Genomic DNA, 25,705 nt, shown 5'->3' on the forward strand with positions numbered 1-25,705 from the left:
TTACGCCCCTGGTTGAAAGGGATACTGGTGCAGTTCAAAGCCATTCTTTGAAGTCTCCCCCACTTCAAAGGCATATCAGACACTTCTGGACTATGCCTGAACCTCTGTCAGAAGAACTACTGTGCTGCTTAAAGGACTCAATTCACAAAAATATAGAAACAAGTATACATCAATTACAAATATTATGAAATATTTTATTCAATTCACAAAGTACAAAATGTTTTAAATTTTTATGTCAAGGTTAATGTTTTTCAAAATCTAGTTTTATTTCTCAAAGGCAAGGCAATATGCTAGTGTGTGGCATATCGCTTTGCCTTTTTTTGCTCCAATATATACTCTTTTTGTCAGGGCATAGCAGTGCTCCAATTGAGACTACCAATTATCCATACTATATTCTGTTTGCTGTACTGGTGCTGCTCCCACGAAATCAAGCTAATGAAATCAACTTAATTTTTAACCTCCTGTTTCAAATTCCTTCACATTTACAGAGTTTTCAAATTCAGCATTTTGCTTTTTTGTGTATGTATATATATATTCACTGAAAAAACCATAGGTTTCAGGCACGTTATAGTTAGGGATTAGCATTTAAAAAACCTTAGAAATTCACTGAAAAAAACATAGGTTTCAGGGGCGTTATAGTTAGCTGGACTTTTCACTCGTACAAAACCATTGAAATTCCCCCGTTATAGTTAGTTCAGCTAACTATAACTCGCGCACCCGCAATGCACTGCTGAGGACGTCACATATTACATCACTCTTGACATTTTCAAAACAATGGACATACCGATACCAGTTACAACAACCTATTCAGTATTTATAAGATCCACTCATTCACCAACAGTCCTAAACAGTCACTCATACATGTACTCACTCATCATATGTACTCATACACCTATACATCCTGTTACACAACACCACTCATCCATAGAGTTACTCACACACATAGTCACTTATGCTAATAAAGAATCAAACATCCATTTACTTGCAAATACAGTTATACACACACCACCACACTTACTTCTAAAGAAACTTACACACACTTAGTCTTTTAAACAATCACTTATAGAAACACATACTTATTCATACAGGAACTCTTCCAATCTCTCACTCTCACATATACTCACTTATATACACTAATAGACACATATACTAGTTTAAAACATATGTAGTTACTCATAAAGACACTATTGAGGCAGTCATTCACTCACTAACACACCCATACACACACTCATCCACACATACAGTCCTGCACACATGCTGTCTTCAACACATACAAACAGTGAGTCACTCATTCATGCATCCATGCACTACCTAATACCCCCACCGAACCGTACAGACACTCAGACACTCATACTGATACTCAAAAAAACAACTAATAACCTATAATGACACTCATGTAGCTACTCACCAACCCATGCAGCCACTCATACACAAAGTGAGAGACTGATACAGATATTTACATATTTAAACATTACTCACTAAGCCAAGTATTCACAAAGATACACTTAATCAGTCAGTTATAAAATCAATTTTTCAAAAAAGAATCATCCATTTAGACACATATACCCATTTATTCTTCCATCGACCTTGAGATATACAGATATAAAACATATTTAATTTTCAGAAAAACACACATTCACTGGATGATGTCATCAGTGATGTTATCAGTGATGTCATTGGAGATGTCATCAGTAATGTCATGAGTGATGTAATATGTGACGTCATCAGCAGTGCATTGCGGGCGCGCAAATTATAGTAAGCTGAACTAACTATAATGAGGGAATTTCAATGGTTTTGTACAAGTGAAAAGTCCAGCTAACTATAACGCCTCTGAAACCTATGGTTTTTTCACTGTATATATATATATATATATATATATATATATATATATATATATATATTCACAGAAAAAACCATAGGTTTCAGGCACGTTATAGTTAGGAATTAGCATTTAAAAAACCTCAGAAATTCACTGAAAAAACCATAGGTTTCAGGGGTGTTATAGTTAGCTGGACTTTTCACTTGTACAAAACCATTGAAATTCCCCCGTTATAGTTAGTTCAGCTAACTATAACTCGGGCGCCCGCAATGCACTGCTGATGACGTCACATATTACATCACTCATGACATGGTCAGTGACATCACTCATGACATCACTGATGACATCTCAAATGACATCACTGATGACATCACTGATGACATCATCCAGTGAATGTGTGTTTTTCTGAAAATTAAATATGTTTTATATATGTATATCTCAAGGTCGATGGAAGAATAAATGGGTATATAAGTGTCTAAATGGATGATTTGTTTTTGAAAAATTGATTGTGTAACTGACTGATTAAGTGTATCATAGTGAATACATGGCTTAGTGAGTAATGTTTAAATATGTAAATATCTGTATCAGTCTCTCACTTTGTGTATAAGTGGCTGCATGGGTTGGTGAGTAGCTACATGGGTGTCTATATAGGTTATTAGTTGGTTTTTTGAGTATCAGTCTGAGTGTCTGCATGGTTCGGTGGGGGTATTACGTAGTGCATAGGTGCATGAATGAGTGACTCACTGTTTGTATGTGTTGAACACAGCATGTGTGCAGGACTGTATGGGTGGATGAGTGTGTGTATGGGTGTGTTAGTGAGTGAATGACTGTCTCAATAGTGTCTTTATGAGTAACTACATATGTTTTAAACTAGTATATGTGACTATTGGTGTATATATGTGAGTATATGTGAGAGTGAGAGATTGAAAGAGTTCCTGTATGAATAAGTATGTGTTTCTATAAGTGATTGTTTAAAAGACTAAGTATGTGTAAGTTTCCGTAGAAGTAAGTATGCTGGTGTGTGTATAACTGTATATGCAAGTAAATGTATGTTTGATTCTTTATTAGCATGAGTGACTATGTGTGTGAGTAACTCTATGGATGAGTTGCATTGTGTAACAGGATGTATAGGTGTATGAGTACATATGATGAGTGAGTACATGTATGAGTGACTGTATAGGACTGTTGGTGAATGAGTGGATGTGTATGTGGATCTTAGAATTACTGAAGAGGTTGTTGTAACTGGTATTGGTATGTCCATTATTTTGAAAATTTTAGTCTCTATTTTTGAATGTGTGTATCAAAGGTTATATTAGGGTGAGAGGAGGTCTGCCACTCTATCACAAGGATGATGTCATCAGTGATGTCATCAGTGATGTCATTTGAGATGTCATCAGTGATGTCATGAGTGATGTCACTGACCATGTCATGAGTGATGTAATATGTGACGTCATCAGCAGTGCATTGCGGGCGCCCGAGTTATAGTTAGCTGAACTAACTATAACGGGGGAATTTCAATGGTTTTGTACAAGTGAAAAGTCCAGCTAACTATAACACCCCTGAAACCTATGGTTTTTTCAGTGAATTTCTGAGGTTTTTTAAATGCTAATTCCTAACTATAACGTGCCTGAAACCTATGGTTTTTTCTGTGAATTTCAAAGGGTTTTTAAATGCTAATTTCTAACTATGCCTACAGAGATAGGACATGTGAAGAAAGAAGAAAAAATGCACAGAAAGAAACAAAAGAAGTGCAGAAAGAAGCAACAGAAGTCCTCAAATACGAAGATAAGTGCAGGAAGAAGGATAACGTGCAGAAAGAACAAAAAGAAGAGCAGAAAGAAGCCTTGTTGCAAAATCATCCTGTACCCTCAACTTTTTCAGACGGATACTGGTGGTAACTGAGCCTGACTAACCAGTCCTAGAGCCAGTGCTATGTTAAAAGACACTTAGAATACAGTGAAAACACCTACATACACTAGGGAACATTATGCGTTGGGGTCCCCCTGTGATTAGCATGACCTCCTCTGTAAGCCCCTAGTATATAAGAGGGCATGGGGATTAAAACTACCTCTTAAAACAGGCCACAGGGCGTTTTTGCACACGTTAACTCAGGCCCCGTCCCCTCCCTTCACCACTGTGTAAACACGCCCTGTGTCCATTTTTAGTTGGGAGATTAAGTTCATTTGAATCCTGAGGGTCCCTGGGGTCCAACTAGCCCACTAGGTACCTCCAGTAAGTGCCACAGAGCTGCGTTGCAGAGAGGTGTAAAAAGTGGCACGGCCTGGACCACCTCTCTGCAATGCAGCTCAGTGGCGCTTACTGGAAGCACTTGGTGGGCTAGTTAGCCCCCAGGGGCCCTCAGTATTGAAGGGAAATTATATCCCCAATTTAAAACGTGCCATAGTGCGTGTTTGCACACGTCACCTCAGGCCCCGTCCCCTCCCTTCACCACTGTGTAAACGCGCCCTGTGGCTGTTCTAAGTTGAGAGATTAAGTCCCCTTGAATCCTAAGGGTCCCTAGGGTCAAACTAGACCACTAGGTACCTCCAGTAAGCGCCACAGAGCTGCGTTGCAGAGAGGTGTAAAAAGGGGCTTGGCCTCAGAACACCTGGCTGCAGCGCAACTCCCTGGCGCATACTGGAGATACCTGTTGGGGGCGCGTTTGCAGAGTGCTGCACGGAGGGGGCATGGCCTCCGGCACGATGCCAGTCTTTTATTTATTTTAGTTTTTTAAGAAGGGGGGCTGTTTGGTTCCCCTTCTTATTCTAATTTATTGGCCCTGATGACCCCATCCCCCAGGGCCAGTCTCCTAATTATATTTTTTTGACCCCAATCCCCAGGGCCGGCCACTGTTTTTTAATTTTTTAAAAAAAAATATATTTATAGACACACCTAGGACATGCTGGACAAACCGTACGTACCTATCACCATGACGATTTGCGTGATATTCATTAAAAGGCGACTATGAATGCAATGAATCCACGTGGAATGTATTTACACCACTAGTGAAGCTCTGACATGTCTGATGCCCTACCGTGCCTAATCCCGGTAGACACCCTTGTCGTTTATTTATACAAACTTGGGTAGCTATTGACGGGCACATTTAATACACATGCACACCAAGCCATTCAAAGGGGTTAATAAAACACACATCCACTGCCGGATGTGTAATACTTTTTATTTTACTCTCTGGAAAGGGGACGAACATCACTTGAGAGTCACAGCGCGCTCCTGACAGAGCCCAATGCTGTGTTACACCCACCATTGCCTGCCGTGTGCCACACACCTCTGTGTTGTATTCCACTAGCTAGTGCATATGCTATGACACTCTCTAGCCCATGTGCACTGTAACACCACCCCGTGAATATGTCATGCCACACTTGTCTTCGCACGGGTTATATTGCCCCATCTAACGTGCCTTTCTCGATGCCTATGTTATAACGCACAGTGCTATGCCATACATATTACAATCTGGGATCCATATCTTTGTCACAGTGCATATGCAACCTTACACTCCCCAGCACATATTTTATATTACAACTTTAGAGACTAGTTAGGTTACACAACACTGCCCTGTGCATATTACACTCCAAGGCGCATATTGCATAGCACGCGCTAGTGCCTGTGCTATCTCGCGCTCTCCAATGAATCTGTCATTGCTCACAATGTATTGCATATTATATTTCACGCCCGGTTCATCTTATATCACACTTTTTGGTGCATAGTTTATACCATACACTATATCTAGTTTTCATTTTCAATCGTGCTCTCAGGACTATGTTCTATATAACACTGTGTTCACCTACCCTTTTCACGGGCATTACATTTTGCGATAGGGGGTGGAGGGTCAGGGGGTGTTTCTGCCAAGTGAGCCCGGAGTCACAGTCACAAACGTCCTCTTCTTCCTGAATAAAAGTGAGATTATGCTGCATACTTGTTCATATTTTAAGTAGTTCGCACAGACACAATGTTTTAAAAACAATAAAGTTCCTAATACCCGCCTTCTCTGAACAGTTAGCTTGCTGCCCCATCCCCTTCCTCCCTATCCTCTGTTGTGTGAATCCATGGACTAGCCTCCTCCCTCCTGCCATGCATGGTCTGATGTGCTGCCACTGCCCTCAGTATGATGTACCAGTCCACTCCTCCTGCCCTCCATTGCCCAATTCTATGCCCCATCATTGACCTCCTGCTTAAACTCTGTGCTTAGCTTGCTGCCCCTATTCTCCTTCCCCCTGCCCTCCGATGTCTTTGTGCATGCCCCTGCTCCATCCTTTTTGCCCACCATGTCCCATGGACCTGCCACTCCTATCTACTCTGAGTGTTCTGTTGAGCTGCCACTCCCCTCCCACCTGCCTAGCATTGTCAGATGACTGTAACCTGTCCCTGCCACCTCCACCCTGCCTGTCCACATGCCATGCCCCTATCCTCTTCCTCCTGTCCTACATGGTCCATTGTACTGCCACACCCTTCTGCTCTCCCTGGTCTGTTGTGCTGCAGCTGCTCCTCCTGCCTGCCCCGTGTGGTCTGTTGTGAGGTCCCTTCCCCTGAACTTTCTTGTCTGTGCACAGGTCCTGACCCTCTCTTCTATCCTCCATCGTCCTTTGTGCATGCCCCTCCACCCTCCTTCTTGCCCATCATAGCCATTGTGCTGCCACTAACCCTCCCACTTGCCATGCATGGTCTTCTGTGCTGCCATGGCCCCTCCCACCTTCCCTGTGTGGTCAGTTAGCTGCCCCTGACCCCCTCCCACCTTCCCTCCATGGTCTGTGTGTATGCCATCACAGTCTCACTGTTGCTCTTCATGGTGTGTCTTGCTTCTAGTGCCCATCCTGCCTGACCTCCATGGCTATCTTGCTGCTCCTGCCCTGCCCCCCCTTGCCCCCAGCCCTACTCCCTCCCTCCTGGCTTGTCTGTTCCATTGTAATGCCCCTGATCCGTCCCTCCTGCCCTTTATGGTCTGTTATGCTGCAGCTTTCTCTCCTGTCTGTCCATTATGGTCAGCTAGCTACCATTGCCTCTTGCCCCTCTGTTCTCTGTTGTCCATGTGCATGGTCCTGTCCCCTCCCTCTTGCTTTCTATGGATTGTTGTGCTGCACTCCCGTCCTGCATGCCCTGTGTGGTGTATTGTGCTGCTGCAAACCCTGATGCCTGCCCTGCAGGGTCAGTTTGGTGCACCTCTCCATGTCCCTCCTGTCCTCTGTTATCCAAGTCCATGTCCCTATCCCATTTCCTTCCATGATCCAATGTACCATACTTGCGAACATTTTGAACTTGGTAAGAGGGAGATTTTGAAAAAAAACTGGGGTATTGATTTTCCCCTTTGAGTTACATTGAAAAAGAGGATATTGTAGACAGGAGACAGATCAAATAAAGCCCATTTGAGCTTAAAAACATTGGACGTTTCCTGGCTGAATCGGGTCTGTTGGCATGTATGGTTGTACTACCATTGCCTCTTCCTTCTGCCCACAATGTTCTATTACATTGCCACAGGCTTGAAGGAGGGTAGATTTTGTATCACAGGGGGCCCCTGGCCCGTTCTGTCCACACCTGAAGTATGAGACCCTTGTCCTTGCCCTGCCAGCTGCATTTGTAGGCCGTATTAAATTGACCAGCGGGTCCTGTGTTGCTATATAATTATCCTGAGACATCCTTACCACTCAGCCAGTATAAAACCCCTGTGTAGGCCCTTCTGTTCAATATGTAGGCCTCTTTGTTAAATTGACCATAGCTCTGCAATTTTAGTGTATAGCAGTCTGAAGGCAGGTCTGCGAGGCCTTCTGCTCCAAACCAGTAGCCCCCACCCTACCCGAGTGCTCCGTGCTCGGTATCAAAGTTCAACATCCCCCTGAAGCTGTCGACATACAGTAGGCTGCATCCTGGACTGGTACTTGCTTCCTGGGCAGGTTTCCCGCTTTTAAGGAAGTGGCAACCGCAGAGCGTCAAGTTAAGAGAACTGAGGAGATTTTATACATGAATATATTGAATTCCCGTACAATACCCATTATTTTCTGCTTGCTCTATGGAACTTACGATAAGCGATTGGCCTGAGAGACTGACCTTTTCACCCAGTCCATTGTCAGCATTAAGTGGGTAAATGACGAAATGTCTGGTAAAATCTGCAGACGAAGCTTTTGGGTAGCATACGTAGGTAGATGTAGCGTGCAAAGGAGCCCACAAAATGATATAAAAAGGGAGCACCCACAGATATCGACGGACTACCTCGCCGTCTGTATGTAGGTTAACAGGCAGTGCAGGTTTTCCCCAAGAGCTGGGAGCTCTTGTCTTCCTTTGCTTAAAATGTCTTGCTCTGCTTTGCTTGAAGTATCTTATTCTATTTTACCTATATGAAATGTCATGTTATGTTTAACCATTGTTCTCTTTACTTTTGCATTTAAAAGATTTTGTATTGTAATTGCAGGAATGCTTGCTCTAAGAGTAAACGTAATTGTTCCTAGGTAACATTTTCCTTGGTGTAACTTGTTTCTCATGATGCATTTATAGATGTGTTTTCTCTCTCTCTCTGTCAGTACATTAATTGAGATACAGAGAATATCATGACAGCTGTATGATTATCTGGAGTCTGTATTTTGTACTTTATGTCTCTATTCTGCGGTTTCTTTGAAGTTGCATCTTCTCATTAAACTGCCATTGTATTCTGCCTCCAATTCCATGTCTCATATGTCTGTTTTCTTCATTTTTGGAGCAAGCGTTCCTAGGCACCCCGGCTCAAATTAAGGTGCCCCTTTTGTCCCTGACTCACTCTCCTGCTCAGTTCTGTGGTGGCTCCCGGGGATCTGGGGACCGCCCCTAGCTTCCTTGACCCGTAATAGATCTTGCCTCCAACAGCCTCTCTTGCAAGTCCTGTATTGTTGGTTTGTTGCCCCTGCCCCCCTTTCCACTGCCCTCCATAGTCTGTTGTGCTTCCACGGCCCTTCCTGCCTGCTCAGTGTGGTTAAATTGTTGCCTTTGCACCCTCCTACCTGCCTTCAATTTTCAGAGTCCGTGCCCCTGGCCTCTGCCTCTCAACAGTATCCTAATGAACAACTAGATTGCTAACATTCTATATTTATTACAAAAGTGTGGAACGCCTGACATCATCTTGATGTAATCAAAACTGTAATACCTAGAGCATTTCCTTTAGAAATTACATATATGAGAGGGTCTTATTGGCATCAAAATTATGGTTAGTGCTCTAAAAGACTAAAATAAGGACATATTTTCTGAGTTTTCAAATAGCGACAAAGCACTTTTAAATTATTTGTTATCTTTATGTTTTTTTATCCAGTTGACCACTTGATTAAATGTTGCACTTAGGGGAGATGATGTGGTGTTACTTCCAGAACTGCAGACTTTGCAACTGGGGAACCAGGTTGAAGTTTCTGCTTCAGCTCGACATTCTGTGATTCTGGTCAAATCACTTAGTCTCCCCATGTCTACAACCAAAATGAATGTGTTCTTGTGTGATGTAACCAATGCTCATGTAAAGCACTCCAATACCTGACAAGTCTGCACTATATAACACTGCAAAAACACAAAATAATAAGTGTTTTGCACACTTCTGTCATTGGGCTATATTTGGGCTACATCTGGGTGATTTTGGGCTACATTTGGGCTCTTTTGTCTCCGGTGGCCATCTTGGGAGATTTATTTGTTATGAAGTTTCCTAATTTCCTCATGTACTGCAGTCTCCTCAGTAGGAAATGCTTTCAGTTTTTTACTTTGATTCCATCATGAAGGTATTCAGATATGTCACACATTTGCCATAAATTCTGAATGTTAGCACTCTAGTTGCTCATTAGATCACTGTAGTAAAACTACTGCACCATGGAAGTCTGCTCCTGGTATTAAAAGTGCATGTTTCAGTCTGCATGTCAGAATTTTTTAATGAAATAGAAGAGGATTTGAGAAGTCACTCAAAATGTGCCCTCATTTTCTTTCTTCAGCATTAATCATAATTTCTATGGCAAAATGAACCTCCTCATTGTGTTCCTTTTTAAATTAAATGTTTTAAGTGTTACCAGTTTATTCCAATCAAGATGGCTTCAGGTGTGCCATACTTTTGTCATAATGAAGACAGTAAGCGCTCTAGTTGTTTTTAAGAACATTCTGGGACATTCTGTCATTGGGCTATACTTGGGCTACATCTGGGTGATATTTGGGCTACATTTGGGCTCTTTTGTCTCTGGTGGCCATCTTGGGAGACTTATTTGTTATGAAGTTTCCTAATTTCCTCATTTACTGCAGTCTCCTCAGTAGGAAATACTTTCAGTTTTTTACTTTGATTCCATCAAGAAGGCATTCAGATGTGTCACACATTTGCCATAAATTCAGAATGTTAGCACTCTTTTTGCTCATTAGATCACTGTAGTAAAGCTACTGTTCACCAGGGAAAACTGCTGCTGGTATTGAAAGTGCATGTTTCAGTCTGCATGTCAGAATTTTTTAATGAAATAGAAGAGGATTTGAGAAGTCACTCAAAATGTGCCCTAATTTTTCTTTCTGCAGCACTAATCATACTTTTTATTGAAAAATGAACCCCCTCATTTTGTTCCTTTTTAAATTAAATGTTTTAAGAGTTACCACTTTAATCCAAGCAAGATGGCTTCAGGTGTGCCATACGTTTATCATAAGTAGGACTGTTAGCGCTCTAGTAGTTCTTTGGAACACTCTGGGAAGCTGCAGTAGAACACAAAGGAATCAACTGACAGTCTCTGCCCTTGTTGGATGTACATGTTTTACTGAGAATGTCAGACTTCATTCTCACATGACTGAGAAAGATAATGTGAATTTACAGAAAATAAGCTCTCAGTTTAGCCTATAGATCACCTTCCAAACCTCTGTGGTAAAAGCATGAGAAAATATTTTTCTCTCAATCATGATATCCCAGCAGAAGGCTTTTTCACATGGTGAAATCACCTTAGAACATACCACAATTCCTAAAATGAGTATGGTACCATCAACAAATGATTTATAATGTAACTAAAGTCTTAAAACCTTCTATTAACTGCAATGCTTTTTAATGAGGTGCTATCATGTATATTGGTCCCAAGATGGCTGCCAACACTTCTTGGATGAAGTGCTGACAGCCAATCAGATCTCAGGATGAGATGTGTGGTTAGGCTCCGCCCACATATATATATGCTTTTAAATGCTATTTTCTCAGGATCTACTGAACAGATTTACACCAAACCTACAAAAGGCACTTCCTTGACCTGAGGACTACCTCTCTGCCAAATTTCAAGTAATTCTGTTCAGCCGTTCGGGCTGTAGCTGTGTCTAAAGGTCCTATGGAAAAATGCATGGGAAAAACGCGTTTTGGGACCCCCCTTTTATCTCAGCCCCCGCTTGACGAATCCCCCCGAGACTTTCAGGATAGGAGCGGAGCGTAGCGCCCCACCTATTTTGAAAAATTCGCGAGGATTCGTCAACCGGTGCCAAAGTTATTCAAAATAGAATGTTGCGGATTTCCTATGGAAACGTGGTCCTAACTATAACTACCTACTGGCGACCGCCAGTAGGTAATATATATATATATATATATATATATATATATATATCTTTTATTATTCTGCTAATATTATTTAATTTTCTAAACACCTGCGGGCCTCCAGAAAGTAGCTGTAACACTACAGAGGTCCGCAGAACTTTTGCTCCAAATAGTTTTAAACACGAATATGGTAGCCTTGACCATTTCTAGCGACTCAAACCAACATTCACATCACTGATTGAGTATCCTCGCATGCTAAGTTTAATTACATTTGTGACTGTATTTCGGCTACAGACGAGTCATTAAAATGGCTATGTGCAGAGAAACTCAGAACCACCAAAGTTCAAATTTCATACTGATCTTAGAAGCAATCACAAAAATAACAACAACAATATAGCATCTTTAACAATTTCAGCAAATACCGCCCCCCCCTTCCCCATCAGCAGCGCAATACTCTGATTTGGAAAAGCTTAGCATTTAACAGACTGGCCTATTTAAACACTTTAGTAAAATATAAACATGAACATTACATAATAAATTCATATTCTCATAAGACTCGGAGATACCCATCTACCACTCTGGTCCCTGCCTGTAAAAATAAGTATTTAAAATTTTGACTTTTTTACGTTCCGATTGCACAATCTGAAGGGGCATGGAACATTAACTGCTTAACAAGAAAAGTTTGCAGACTTTTTGCATTCTAGGAGGAAGGCATCGACCCCATCATATGTATATGTCTTTCCCTTCTGGATCTGAGCAAAAAATATTTGAAGCTTTCATTTATTGCAGCAAATCGGAATACTATTAAGGAAACTGTAAGGTACAGCTTAACAACAAAAGACAGGCAATTTATTGGCAGATTCACTAAATTCTTAAATCCACTTTATCAGCATTTTTAAACAGGTAGTACAAGTGATAAGCATTGTGAACTGTGATTTGTTATTTTTTTTATTTTATAGTTATTGTACAAATATTATATTACTTCTTATACAATAAAATCCCCACTTTAATTTGAATGTCATAGTATTATCCTAGTATAGATTATTTTTTCTTGATTTCAGTTCTTTGCCTTTTTATTGATTGTCCACTGTGAGCTAAAAGTGTTAAAAGTAGATGCCTGTTTTAAGGGGTATGCTTTTTTTGTTTAAACATAGCAAGTGCCAGCTCTGATGAAATACTTAAAATATCTTCCCTCGTACTCTGATAGTGTTTCACAAGCTGAAAAATGACACACAATTTCCTTGGAGTTTTCCTGCAATTGATTCTCCCTATTACTCACTGTTGAAGAATCTGGTGCCCTAACACGGCTCTGTAATCGTCTTTTCTCCTGTCTGATTTCAGATTATTGTTCAAAGGAGTGGAACTCAGTAATGCCCCAGTAAGCTCTTGGATTAAAGAGGTTATGATTTCTGCCTGCCTCACTGGTGGCAATGTTCCGAGTGTAGGGGAGTTTAGCAGCAATGTTGGTCAAGAACAAAATATTGTCTGTGAAGATTTGTATTCACGTTTGGTTCAAGTTTAATTTTAAACAGAAAAGTTAAAGTACCTTAGCTTTCAGTCACCTAGACGCCTTAATGAAGTGTGTATCAAAGAGATTAAAGGACATGCTGCATAACAAAGAGTTCAAATAAGAACTGTATAGCAAGACAGTGCACCACAAAGTGATCCTTCTCATGACTAAGAAATACATTGCTCTGGCACAAGAGTTATTGTACAGCATTATAACCAGCGAATTAGTTATAATCACATGACCATGTTTACAAACCTATAGTCAAGAGGGGGACAAGAGAGCTAATTATTTTACGAGGTCCTGTTCTATTGCTCCCTGATAAGTACATAGACAACCAGAAAAGAACAGTTCAGCTCAGCGGTTGTCGAGTGAGGCTAACCCACGTATTTTGTTGTGGGACCGTTCAAAAGGTCCGGTCGCTACTCCTTCACCTATGAAGCCTCCTACCCCTCCACTTTGAGGCGGAGGCGATATGTAAAGACCCTGAATCAGGGACACTCTTCTAGTTGTGATAGATCATCTTACCCGGTTATCAGATCCGAGGTTTATTTACTTACAGTTCTATCCAAGGTCCTGAAGAAGTGTCGCTCGATTTAGAGCATAGTAGACACGAAACATGTTGACCTCTGTCAACTAAAGGCTACCCTGATACCTAGAATCTCTATAGTAGCCTCCCTGGTTTTATCTAGTCCCAGCCCCACATAAAACCAATTAAAATTATTCAGGGGCCAGGGCCTATTTTAGTCTTATTAGTCCCCACACTAATCAGTAATTACTGACTTCCATATTCCCACTCACATTCATCACAATACGGCGTTCTCAGATCAGAAGATCTCCGCCAAAGATGCCACCAGGCCCGTCGGACATTGCAGCGCCGGTCCGACGAGGAGCGCCCGATGATGAAGCATGACACCCTACCAGGTGTGTGAGGGCAACAAGATCTGAAATTTAGATTTCCCTCTCGTGACCAAATAACAGCAAGCCGGTAGCAACTTTAACTACCCTAGCCTTGAGGAGGAACTGTTCTTTTCTGGTTGTCCATGTTTACAAACCTTCCTTTACAATCGAACACGGTATACAGGAACAGCTGTTATTTAGCAGTACACTGTATCCAAATCTCAATAAGCAAATACATACAAAAAACGAGAATTAGTAAAGAAAAAGGGGAGGAGTAAATATAATAATATAGATAAAAGACTAGTGTAGAAGAGTCCATAAGATTCTTCAAAACAGCTTTATATATGATTATAATAAAAGAAAGTTAATCTTCGTTTTTCTAAGGTAGAACATCTTGCCACATCTTACAGACCGGCACCCACACTTGATTTAGCTTTCAACTTCCATAATTGGATTATGCATTTTTGGCCCTTATTTAAGTTCTGGTTAGAAAATATGGATAACCTGAACCTCTTATTCTATATTTGATATCATAATGAATAGCAAAGCAGCTGATTATTGAAGCTTGTCGCGAGTGACCATTATTCTCCTCACAAACATATCATTCCAAAATAAAAACACCTTGCTTGAGAAACGGCAACATGTGAATTAGAAATCTACTGTTACTGCCATATCACCAATATAAATTGGCATCCATGAATCCCCATTTCGCTACCAACAGTAGAGTACAATATTTTCTGAACATTTTGTTGTATTAACCATAGACCTAGATCTAGAATAGAAGCAATATTACTAATTAAAATACCTTCTCGATCTGGGAGCTTCAAGGTTAGCCTTATAAGCTAAGACCAGTCTCAGGTAGAAGAGTGATCTTACTCCTCATACACAGATTGACCTCACCCAATCTATCGATCTCCTCTTATATTTTACATAAGGCATCCTTGGCATTAATGAGAGCTCTTTGATTCAAGATCCCCCACAATTTTAATACAACACTATCTAACAGATTCTTTCAACCATTGCTCTATGTGACTTTTTCGGACATGATTGTGAGTTATGAAAAGCTTCAGCGTTTCTATTATTTAAATTGTAAATAGCAAGTTGGCTATATTTTGTATTTATCTGCAAAATATGCCCTTGAATCAACTAGATTTGACAATAAGTAGAGTGCATCATTTGCATGTGTTAAGGTTTTTCTTAAAAGAATACGCTCAAGTGACAGCATGCATAGCAGCGAGGATAGCATCTATAACCTAGGCTGCATTTGGTAACAAGGGGCCAACTGGGCATATTAGACTTAGGAAAGCCTTACAGTATGCTTTAGGAATTGAAGAAGGCTTTGAAAGGTGGTCCTTGCCCCATCAATTCATGAAATGAATGTTCATGTAGCAGCACAAAATGTAATTGTAGGCAAGTGCAGTGGTGCAAACGTGTTTGGGCTCATGGTGGCTGGTTCCTGGCCATAAATCTACCCAGGACCATTCACACTGTTTAACAGAACCTGATGCCCTGGCTGGCAATGTTCACCTATATAAGCCAAGGAGGAGTGACAGGGAAAGCTCCAGAGGATACAAGGAAGTCTTTTTATCTCCAGCTTGTAATATTGCCATGTGGCTGATTTCTAAAAGACCATTTGTAGTTGTCAAAAAAGGTGATTAGCATGGTTAAAATCTGCTTGGTGAGCATGAGACACATGTGAGGCTGTAATTACAAGCCATTTTTCACTCATTTCAGCGCACTGTAATTACAATATTTTTCACTTAAACTTTGAACAGTTGTTTTACTGTTTGAAAAATGATTGCCTCTTAATGTATCAACCAAATTTACCTTTGAATTTGTTTTGCAGTGGTGTCAATTTTAAGTGTTCGTTACACGTTATTTCGTGTGACAATATCTAGTGTATGTGCTGTTATTTCTTTAGCACTTGCATGATCATGGGACCTTTTCAAAACTTGGCATCTGGCCTTGATGGAGATGCTTGCATGAAGGGGCGGCTGGACAAGTAATAATTTGGTGAACCTGCCACTGATGGGCACAGTTGTGATTTCCCAGTGAATTTGATTCTGGCCACAGTGATAGACCCCACAATTATTGAACTAGTTTTTCAATTTCCTTTTGAAGCTGCCTGTAGAATTTAAGGCTTGACTTTTTCTTTTTTCTTTTTTCTTTTGTCTTTTGTGGGTGTTGTTTGCATGGCTGCATTGATTTTCCAGTCCAGCCTTAGTAAATGCTTATATTGTTACCAATTCACAACGGGTTGCTTTGCTTATCAGTACACTACATTTAATCAATTTTCAGGAGTCAACCGGGCTTTTTTAGAGGTGCGGGACTGACAACAGCAAAATGTCCTAGAACTGGCCCTTTCTAATGCAAATAGGAGGAAGAGAAATTAGTAGGTGCAATAAGGACACAGTTGTAGCTTCCACCTTATTGTGGCCCATTGGGTGTGGACTCCAGCAGTAATTCGTATTAGGGGTTTGTTAATCTTGGCTTGATCTGTTGAGGGAAAAGGTGGAAATGTCTTTCTGCATTACACCTTGAAGAGGAGTGGATGGCGACAGGAAGGGAAAGCTGACGAAGACACAACAGAAACCACTTGCATCTTCTAGTTCCATGCACTACTAGCAGTCACCGACTTCTTGCAAAAATAACATATAAAATGTTAAATTGATTGACCAGCACGGTTAATGGGTGTTGTGGACACAGTGCAGTTGCGTAGCTGTGCAGCTAGCCTTATGGCAGCCCGTTGCGGTCCATGCTTTTGCTGCCCCACGGCGGCCCCATTGAAGAGCGAGGGGGGGGGTTGCTGACGAGATTCGGTGGTGATTGCCGCCCCGTGATGGCTGATATGTAGAGGTGGGGGGAGTTTGCCGCCTGAGATGGCAGGTAGGAGCAGGATGAGGCTGCCGCCCCCAAAACACGTGCCGCCCGGGGCGGACTGCCCCCTCTTCCACTCCCCTTGCTACGCCACTGACACAGTGTGCCGGAAGTTGAAAACCTTCTCAGCTAGTTAACACCAAAACATTATCACTTTAAACAAACATCCTTAGAACATTTGATTTACTCATTGGTAATGGCAATTGTTGCATATTCCAATCAAGCTTACTTCCGCTTTGTTTTTTGTGTGCGATAATGGATTGATGAGTTTTTTTTTTATATATAATGAATATTATAAGAAGAGCGCACAGCTTCTTAAAGGAGGGTTTGTGTCACTTACATTTTATGTTATTGCACGGCATGCATGATTAAATGTTTATAAATGCATACATTATATTTTTTAATTCAGGTTCTTGTATCATCCCATTCACTTTTGCTTCTCAATAACAGACGACTAAGATAGATGCAAAAGTGTGGTCTTTTTTTTGTTGTTGTTTTTTTACATGAACACGTATACTGTATTCTATTTATTTAGTTATGTGCTTACATATGGTCTGTACATCCTCTTGCCCTGAAAAAGTGACCCATTCATATGAAATTGAAATGTGTGAGAGGTTTGTGACGTGTCTTACTTTGATGAAGTGACATCATTGTGTTTTGCCTATAGTAATCATTAATTTTGATGAACTTGTTCCATTCCTCCTGTATTCAAGGGAAGGCAGCGATTGTGTCCAGCACTGGTTGTTGGAGGGATAAAGCATTTAATAAATGAGTGAAAACATTAATAAATGAGTGGTTTAAGCATGGATCAATTTTGGTTCTTTCATCTGGAAATAATGCTTTTGGCTCTTGAGTCCAGGCATTCTTCAGGCTACACACAACTAGCCTCGGTGAAACTGCTTATATGGTCTTGGCCTCGCCAATGCTATGGTGATTCTTGATACCAGTAGGTATACTAGAGGCGGCTGTAATCTGACTGGATGATCAGTAATTGATCAGAACCTGAAGAGTCTATGTCTTTGCAGCATCATTGAGCCATAATAGATTAAGTAAGCACTAAAAGTGCTAATTTAATATGTGGTCTCTGCCACAGTTTTGGGCTGATTTGTGTATTAAATAGTTGAAGAGCTGGAGCAGTGCTATATTACCGTATTGGAAATTGGTCAATTATTGCTTTTTACCAAAAACTGTAAAGGCATGTGCAGCTTTCGACTGGAAATGTATTAACATTTGTTGTCATATGAAAGTAAATAATCTAACTCAACACTATAACATACAATCAGCAACATAAAATACAAATAAAACGTAACTGGGCACAACACTACAAAATAGTCAAAACTGAACTGGTTTTTAGAGTGTGCACCCTGTACAAGCAAAAACCACCATTATAGTCAGGGTAAGCTAGATACACATTAAAAGATACCCGTGCTCACCCTCTGGCAGCTTGGCACAGAGCAGTAAGGCTTATCTAAAGAGGCAATGTTTAAAGTATTTGTGCAACACACCCACAATAACAATGACAACACTACAAAAATACTCCACACAGAGTTAAAAATAAATGATAAATTTGAATGGTTTGAGTAAATCAAGACCAAAGCGACAAAAATCCAATAAGTAGAACCAGAGTTATGAATTTTTAAAGATTACATTAAATTATTAGTGCTTAGATTCATTACGTACCAACCAGGGACATGTGGTTGTGATAGACTGGGGTAAATCCCAAGTTCAGGCCGACCGTGAGGGAGGGCAGGCTGGCTACAGACTCATGGACGTCCTGCTGAAAAATAGCTTGGATGGAGGGAATTGTTGATGTCAAAGATTTGAGCAAGGAGCAGAGGAAGTACAGTGTTGTTGTCGATATCTTGAAGGCAGGTGAGGCATTGGTTCTGATCTGCGCAGTCGATGAAGGCTTTGTCGATTAACCCCATTACAATGCAGGTGATGCGTTGTCTTCAAACCGCGCAGTCCTTCAAAGCAATGTCGTCTAGCACAATCGAAGAACGATGCATCGGTGCCGATCGGTGCAAAGTCGGCGATGCTTCGGTTTTGATAGCTCAGCACAGCAGAAATCACCTTTCAAGGTCCCAGGACTGGATTAGCACTACTTAGCAGGGCAGGACTCACAGATGGCAGAGTCCAGGTGATGTTGCAGGTTTGAAAGAGGTATTTGATGGCCCTGAAACTTCAGAACAGGAGGCAAGCCAGCAAGCTCTTGGAGGCACTCTGAGTTCAAGTGAGATGGGTCCAGTCCTTTTCCTTAGCAGGGCAGAGAGCAGCAGGCAGCAGGGCAGCACAGCGCAGAAAAGCAGAAAAGCAGGTCTTTCATAGCAACAGTCAAGCAGAGTGACGATCCTTGTGGCACAGCAGTCTTTACTCCTGGCAGAGTTCTTCACAACTCCAGTAGTGTACTGTCCTGGTAGGGTCAGAGCCCTTTTACTTATACCCATTTGTACCGTTGAAGTGGGGGTGACTTAAAGTGTCTTTTAAGTGCACATTGGCCCTTTCTTCTGAACCATGGCTCCAGACTATCAGTAAGCAGTAATCAGCCCTTTATGTGGGAAGCAGCACACTGCCTAGTGAGGTATGTTAGCTCCTCCCTCTCTTACTGCCCAGGAAGAGGTATCAGAACGCAAATGAATGCAAATGTGTTCTCTGTCACATCTATCTTTCATGGGTTTGTGGCTGTCTAGAGGGAGTGCACAAAGTGTAGCTGTCACCCACCTCAGACGTGTATTGGAGACAGGCTGCAGGCACACGGAGCAGTAAGAGCAGAGAAACCCCACGTTCTAAATCCAACTTTACCATTTAAGAGGATCTATCATTACCATTTCAAAGATATACAACATTATGCTGCTACTCCTTTCTGAGCAGGAATTACAGCTTTAAAGTGTATTGAGGAATTCCCAATGCTAACATATGAGTAGGCCTCACAGTAGTGAAAAACGAATTTGGGTGTTTGTCACTACTAGGACATGCAAAATGTACCAATACATGTCCTACTTTTTACTTACAGAGCACCCTGCACCTATGGCATTCCTAGGGCCTACCGTAGGGGTGACGTAGGTCTAATAAAAGGGGAGTTTAAGGCATAGCAAGTAGTTTTAAATGGCAAGTCAAAGTGACAGTAAGCTGCACACACAGGCCCTGCAATGGCAGGCCTTAGACAGGTGTAAAAGGCTACTTGTGGGGGTGACACAATCAGTGCTGCAGGCCCACTAGTAGCATTTAGGTTACAAGCCATGGGTATATGGTATACCACTTTACAGAGAAGTTACAAATAAACTAAATATGCCAATTGTGTATACATCAATGTTACCAAGTTTAGGGGAGAAGCACATGCACTTTAGCGCTGGTCAGCAGTGGTAGAGAGCTCAGAGTCCTAAGGCTAACAAAAAGAATTGGCAAAAAGAGGAGGAGGAAGGCAAAATGTTTGGGGGAGAAGACCACCCTAAGGATGACAGGTCTAACAAGAGCACACCATAGCAACCACATTACAAGACAACATAACATTGCAGTATTGCAGCACAAACACACAGCGGCACAAAAACAATAAAGCACATCAACACAACAAAATGCCACACAGCGGATAGGGACAAACATACTTGCCACACATTACTACAGCCAAATTTTTGCTTTCATATTACAGTAATAAAAGTGTTTGCAACAAGCACTGCCTTTAATGTACTACCAAGGATATGAAATGACACCAGTCAAATGTTTTGTGATCGGGGTTTGGAGCAAAGTTTCATGCAACTTTTGCTTGCATGTAGTTAGTGGTCTGCAGAGGGAGGAGGAGCTGACTTTGTTTTGAATTCCTGAAGTGCTTGAGTGCAAACGCAAGACACGGTTGGGTATGCATTTTTTAAACACCCAATGGGTTCTCCACCTGTTTAAGTTCAGGAATAACAACACCAGACACCTTAAACTGCCCTTTAAACTGTGTTGGCCTTTGTCCTAGCTTGTTGCAGCCCGTTTTTGCTGCATATTCATTTGCGTTGTGCCAATAAACTGTGCTTGGTTCCACATTCATGTTAAATTCTGGGGAAAAACATTAAAATAGCAAGGTTGCTTTTATATTTCTTTTAAAGTGCAATGTACAGAGGACAAAATGCATGTAGTCCTAGATGATAAGAACCTTTACAGTGCACAGGACGCAAAAATGTGTATCATTTTACTTTCTGAGCATTGTGAAAGAGTGTTGATGTGTCTTAAGTGGATTCGAGGCCAGATGTACGAAGCACTGGTCGCAAAATACTGGTTGTAAACCCAAATAGCGATTCGGTAAAGTTACCTAATCGCAGGTTTCTTACATGCCAAAAAGTCTTTTTGCGGTCGCAAATGTCCTGATTCTGCAAATCAAACCTTTCGTAAACACAAAACAGCTTTATACAGCTGGTGTTTAAGCCTTATGTTGTTTTATAGATGCTTTTTCAATGTTTGTTTCTTTGAAAAGTGTTGTGTTTAAACAGCTTACCCAGCTTTGTTTATGCACATTAGTTTTTCTACATTTATACTCATTTGGGCACTTGCATATTTTTTAAGCTCATTTTCAACACTTATAGCAGACTTTAATGACAACTGGAAGGTCTAACTGCTACAGAAAGTGTGCACTTTTTCACAGGGAGTGACGTAAAAACGAACATGTAAAGGTAGCACCTTTTATACTTTAAACTGAGAGAAAAGTGCAGACATTTATAATCCTATTTGGAAACATATTTTACACTTAAATACAAAATACACAAACATGGATTAAAATAAGCAAAGAGTTGCAGGGGTCTTTGTTAGTGAATTCCAGGCACTAAGCACTGTTCCCAAGACAGTCATAAGTGAGGATGGTTTGACTGCCACTGCCCATGCACAAACTTTGCCACAGAGGGTCCGATTCCTAACGGTTCCTAGAGAGTTCATCTTGACAAGATCTTGGATTTGTTTTAACTTTGTTGTTTTGTTTTCGCTGCTCTTTTGCAGAAAACCTGTTGCTGGAAAACCTTCTGGGCTGTGCAACAAAGCCTCCTACCACCAGCTCTAGCACATTCAATTCTTACATGGTGGAGTTCTCAAGAAAAAGAAAAGCAAGCGATTCTGATAGCCAGTAAGTGGTGACTAATGTGGTTATATGTGTCTCAATGATGTCTAAGGGTCCGATCCTTAACAAGTTTTGCATTCATAAGTCAAACATAAGTGTGAAAATTGGTAAATGTGACAGTAAAATAAGACTCAAATCCACAGAATCCTGTTTGGTGGATTTTCCCAGGCACAGACAGCACTTAAGTTGGTGGAAAATCCGCCCGACCAATGTGTTTTGTAACAGTCCTATGTGTCAACAAGTGGCAGGGCTAGTTAGTGTGTATTCTCATAGGAAGGTAATGAGAACTGCCGATTGTGGTAAACATCTACAAAGGCTTAACTTTGCATCATAAACTTTCTTAACACCAGTTCCACATTCTTTGCATCTAAAAACATATGCTTATTTAAAGGAGGTGAATTTATTGCACTAGAGGGAAATGCTCGAAACATCACCATTGTTTCAAAGAATATTTTGGTAATTTGTGAACGTGAATAAAATGGTGGATAAAATAAATGTGCAATACATCTACTCTAACCTTTTATGTGGACGTGGTGCACTTTGAATAATCTGGAATGGCGGGGCTCGGGCTGGTAGGTATGCACTAGAGAAACTATTCAAGACATGGCTTACCATGTAACTCACCCGAGGGGCTTCTGGTGAGCATAAAATCCGAAATCTATGCCTCCGTGGACCTCCACTTTTGTTTTGTAAGTTGCCTCCCCAGCAGTGGTGTGTTCAACAAACCCAAATGAAATATTTATCTTCAAGAGTATTATTCTTTTTCATATAATTCCCTATAATTTGAGTGGTCTAAAAATAAAGTCTGCAACAAAGAAATTGTTTTGCAATTTTTGGGGCTCATTTACTTGTAACATCCTGCATGTTTTTAGTGGCAATACATTTTATTTAGCTTTCAGAGCAGCATAAGATATGACCATAGCTAATGTGCTTTAACCATTTGTGTACTAGATTGTATCTCTGTTCAAAACATATATTTTCTTTGGGGCAAATCCTTTTTGCTCTTTCTGCATATTTCTATGTTCTTGTGGTCTTCATTCAGAGATTTTAATTTACCAGCGCTACTGCTTAATTGTCTGCAGTCACTACTAGCAGTCGTAGGTTGGAAGCGGCTGATTCGCTGACCTCAACTAGTGTCAGATACGGTTGTCTTGGAGACCCACTGCACACACCACCAGTGGGAAACATGATGCTCTGCTGGTAAAAGTTAAACACTATCAAGAGCATGATTCAAAGTCAATACAATGTGTGTTCCAGTGGGGGATTGCACAGAGCACTGCTAGCTGGAAGAATAGACAGTTTGAGAGGCATGTATGTCCATGTCACTTCGCCTGCAGACAAAAGTACATTTCACTGAAGAGTTCTCGGGTCTTCTGCCATCTATCAGTTCACTGGCAGTTACGCTAACTATAGCAGCTGAAATTTAAGTATAACCATATGCGATAGAAAGCAGGAAGTGTGACAAAGTGCACTACCAGGAACAAATGAAAATGGCTGTTCTCCCTTACAATTATGGGAGCAAGCAGATATGAATGTCCTATGACTAAAAGGTTTTTCAGTGCTCTAAATGGGGCACACGTTCAAATAGGCCAACAAGATCGGAACATGTGATTTGTAACAACGTTCAATCAGAAACCCACCTAATATATAAAATTCGGAGCAAACACTGGCATCTGTTACGAATGGACATCAATATTTGAGCATGCATAGCGTGTAATCCGCAACTGACCAATAAGAAAAATAAAACTCGGAAGTAGATGTTGAACCGGAGTGCCAACATGAGTTATGGGGACATGACAGAGGGGAAGGAGTCGTGGCTACCACCGAATCACTTGGGTCCTTATCAATGCAGTAATGGGAGACAAGTCACTTTTTCGGACAGCATGAATAAGAAACAATTTTAAATGGTTAGCTGTATACATTGTAGAATAATGTTCTGTGTATACATAATCACACACATCTGTCAGAAGATGTATGCTGGGTCGAAAAAGAGAATGTTAAAGAACAGGTGGCAAAAACATCTTAGAGTTTTATGTATGGAGACACCAGGTGTCTGATCTCCGTACCTATTGATCAGATGCCCCAAATAAAATGCTACGATCAAATTTAATTCTGTGGGATTGCCCGCACACCTGCACACAAAGACAAGGCAATAGGAAATACTCTCTGAGGAGAACAGAATCTTTTTTTAATCAGTTGTAAAAATACTGTAGATAATGGACTAAATGTGGATTCTGAGATACAAATCTTTCTTTAGAATGTCTCACTGCTTTTTCATTGATTGCATAATTGGGGGCCAATGAGTATCTCTACCTCGGCTAATGTATCACACCATTCATAGAACCTATACATGGGGTATTTGTACAGAGATCAGAGACTGTGAAATATTCTGTGGAATGCTTTGCACTATAGGACTGGTATTCGTCAATTTCGATACACCATTCAGAGGCATTTTCACAAAACGTTAGTAAAAAATAGTTTACCATCTTAATATACAGATATCACACTTATTTTAGTTTGTTACACAACTCTGATATATGTAGGAAGAATGAAATAACTTATTATAACCCCGTGAAAGACACAAGGAGTATTGTATGTATTTGGTTAGGGCTCCAAGTAGCCATATTTTAATGGTGCATAACTGCGGCTTCTTTAAACTAAATAATAATGAAGCTAAATGCAACACTATGTATATGATCATGGAGCTTCAGTTTAACCTCTTTTGCATCATTAAATGAGCAATAGTTTGGAGGCTCACATTTTGGGGTGTAAAACTTACACCAACACATAAACACATTGCCTTTGAATGAGAGATAGGGGTACATTGAACACATGGTGCCCATATTTAAATTGCAAAACATAATCATTGTAATGCTAAAACATAATGTATGCGCTAATACTAGATCGCTATAGGTTTAAACACACTGTTTAACCCATGGAGCATTGCACCCAGGTCTTTTGTTCTGTTTATATGAAGGCCATACCATCAGCTCTACCGTGGAAGAGTACAGATTCACCTGAATATGAAGAGCTCACTAGATTAATTTAATAGGAATTTAGGGTGTTGACATGCTTGACAACCACGATAAAAATTTCAGTTTAACCCAATTTATTGCAAAAGAATGTGGTATGTATATCACCATAGAGCAGGTGAACTGGGGTGAATAAATTGATAGAACATATATCGTCCATCTTTAGGGTTGAAACAGACATCTTGCATGCCCCCTACCCAGTGAAGACAGTGTGTTTACATAGAGCTGTTTCATACGTGGGATAGAGAACACTGGAACCAACATGAAGAGGCATGGACAGTGGTCGTCTTGTATAGAATTAATTTAAAATGTAGCAAACAAACTCTCCCTGTATTCAGTACCCAGTGTGCGGCTACTGTGGAGGTCACTGTCCCCTCGTGTTGTGGGCCCATGGTGTGGTGGAATGATTGGACACAGACAGTTTACTGGTGTAGTTGCTGAGTGAACCACAAGTGTTTACTCCGCCTTTATTTGTACATTCGGGTTGCACCTGGCCCTCCGGTTGTATGTGTGCAACATTATATGGTAGAGTCTGGGTGGCACTCTACAACCCTCCACACTTTTACTAGCGTACAACATAAAATGTGAAGCGGGTACACATTAAATATCACGTACATAGTCTTTCAGTCTCTGGCTCGGTGCCGGGCTGGGTCGGAGTCCATACTTCAGGTTGTGTCCACTCTCTCCTGGGTTCTCAGTGGTCCAGCTGATCTGGTCTGTTTGGCCTGACGGTGGGCTTCTGCCCAGAGGTGTATCATCACCACTGACTGTTCCGTACTGGACCATGGTGTGTTTGGACAGGACTAGAGGCCTCCATATATGGCATGTTGTGCTCTTCCGCTTTGTGGGACTGGTTGCAGTGGTCATCTGGCTGGTGCATGACGCGTTTAAACCATGATATATTGTGTGACACTGGTCTGTCCCCACTGGGCAGTCACCATTGTCTCTGTTATGGCAGTGATTCCCACACTTCTTTTTTTAAGTGGGTCCGAAATTT

At 41.0% G+C, this 25,705-nt stretch overlaps 1 protein-coding gene across 1 annotated transcript in view; it reads left to right on the forward strand.

Annotated features, from left to right (window-relative positions):
- Positions 1 to 25,705, forward strand: part of BMAL2 (basic helix-loop-helix ARNT like 2) — a 227,159-nt gene that overhangs the window by 63,843 nt on the left and 137,611 nt on the right. The window contains exon 2 of the mRNA XM_085652803.1: positions 21,559 to 21,682. Coding sequence (XP_085508929.1) covers positions 21,559 to 21,682 — 124 coding nt within the window. The remainder of the gene's footprint in view (positions 1 to 21,558; positions 21,683 to 25,705) is intronic.

This window comes from Triturus cristatus, chromosome 4_1 (assembly GCF_964204655.1).
Source record: "Triturus cristatus chromosome 4_1, aTriCri1.1, whole genome shotgun sequence".
Lineage (NCBI taxonomy): Eukaryota > Metazoa > Chordata > Amphibia > Caudata > Salamandridae > Triturus > Triturus cristatus.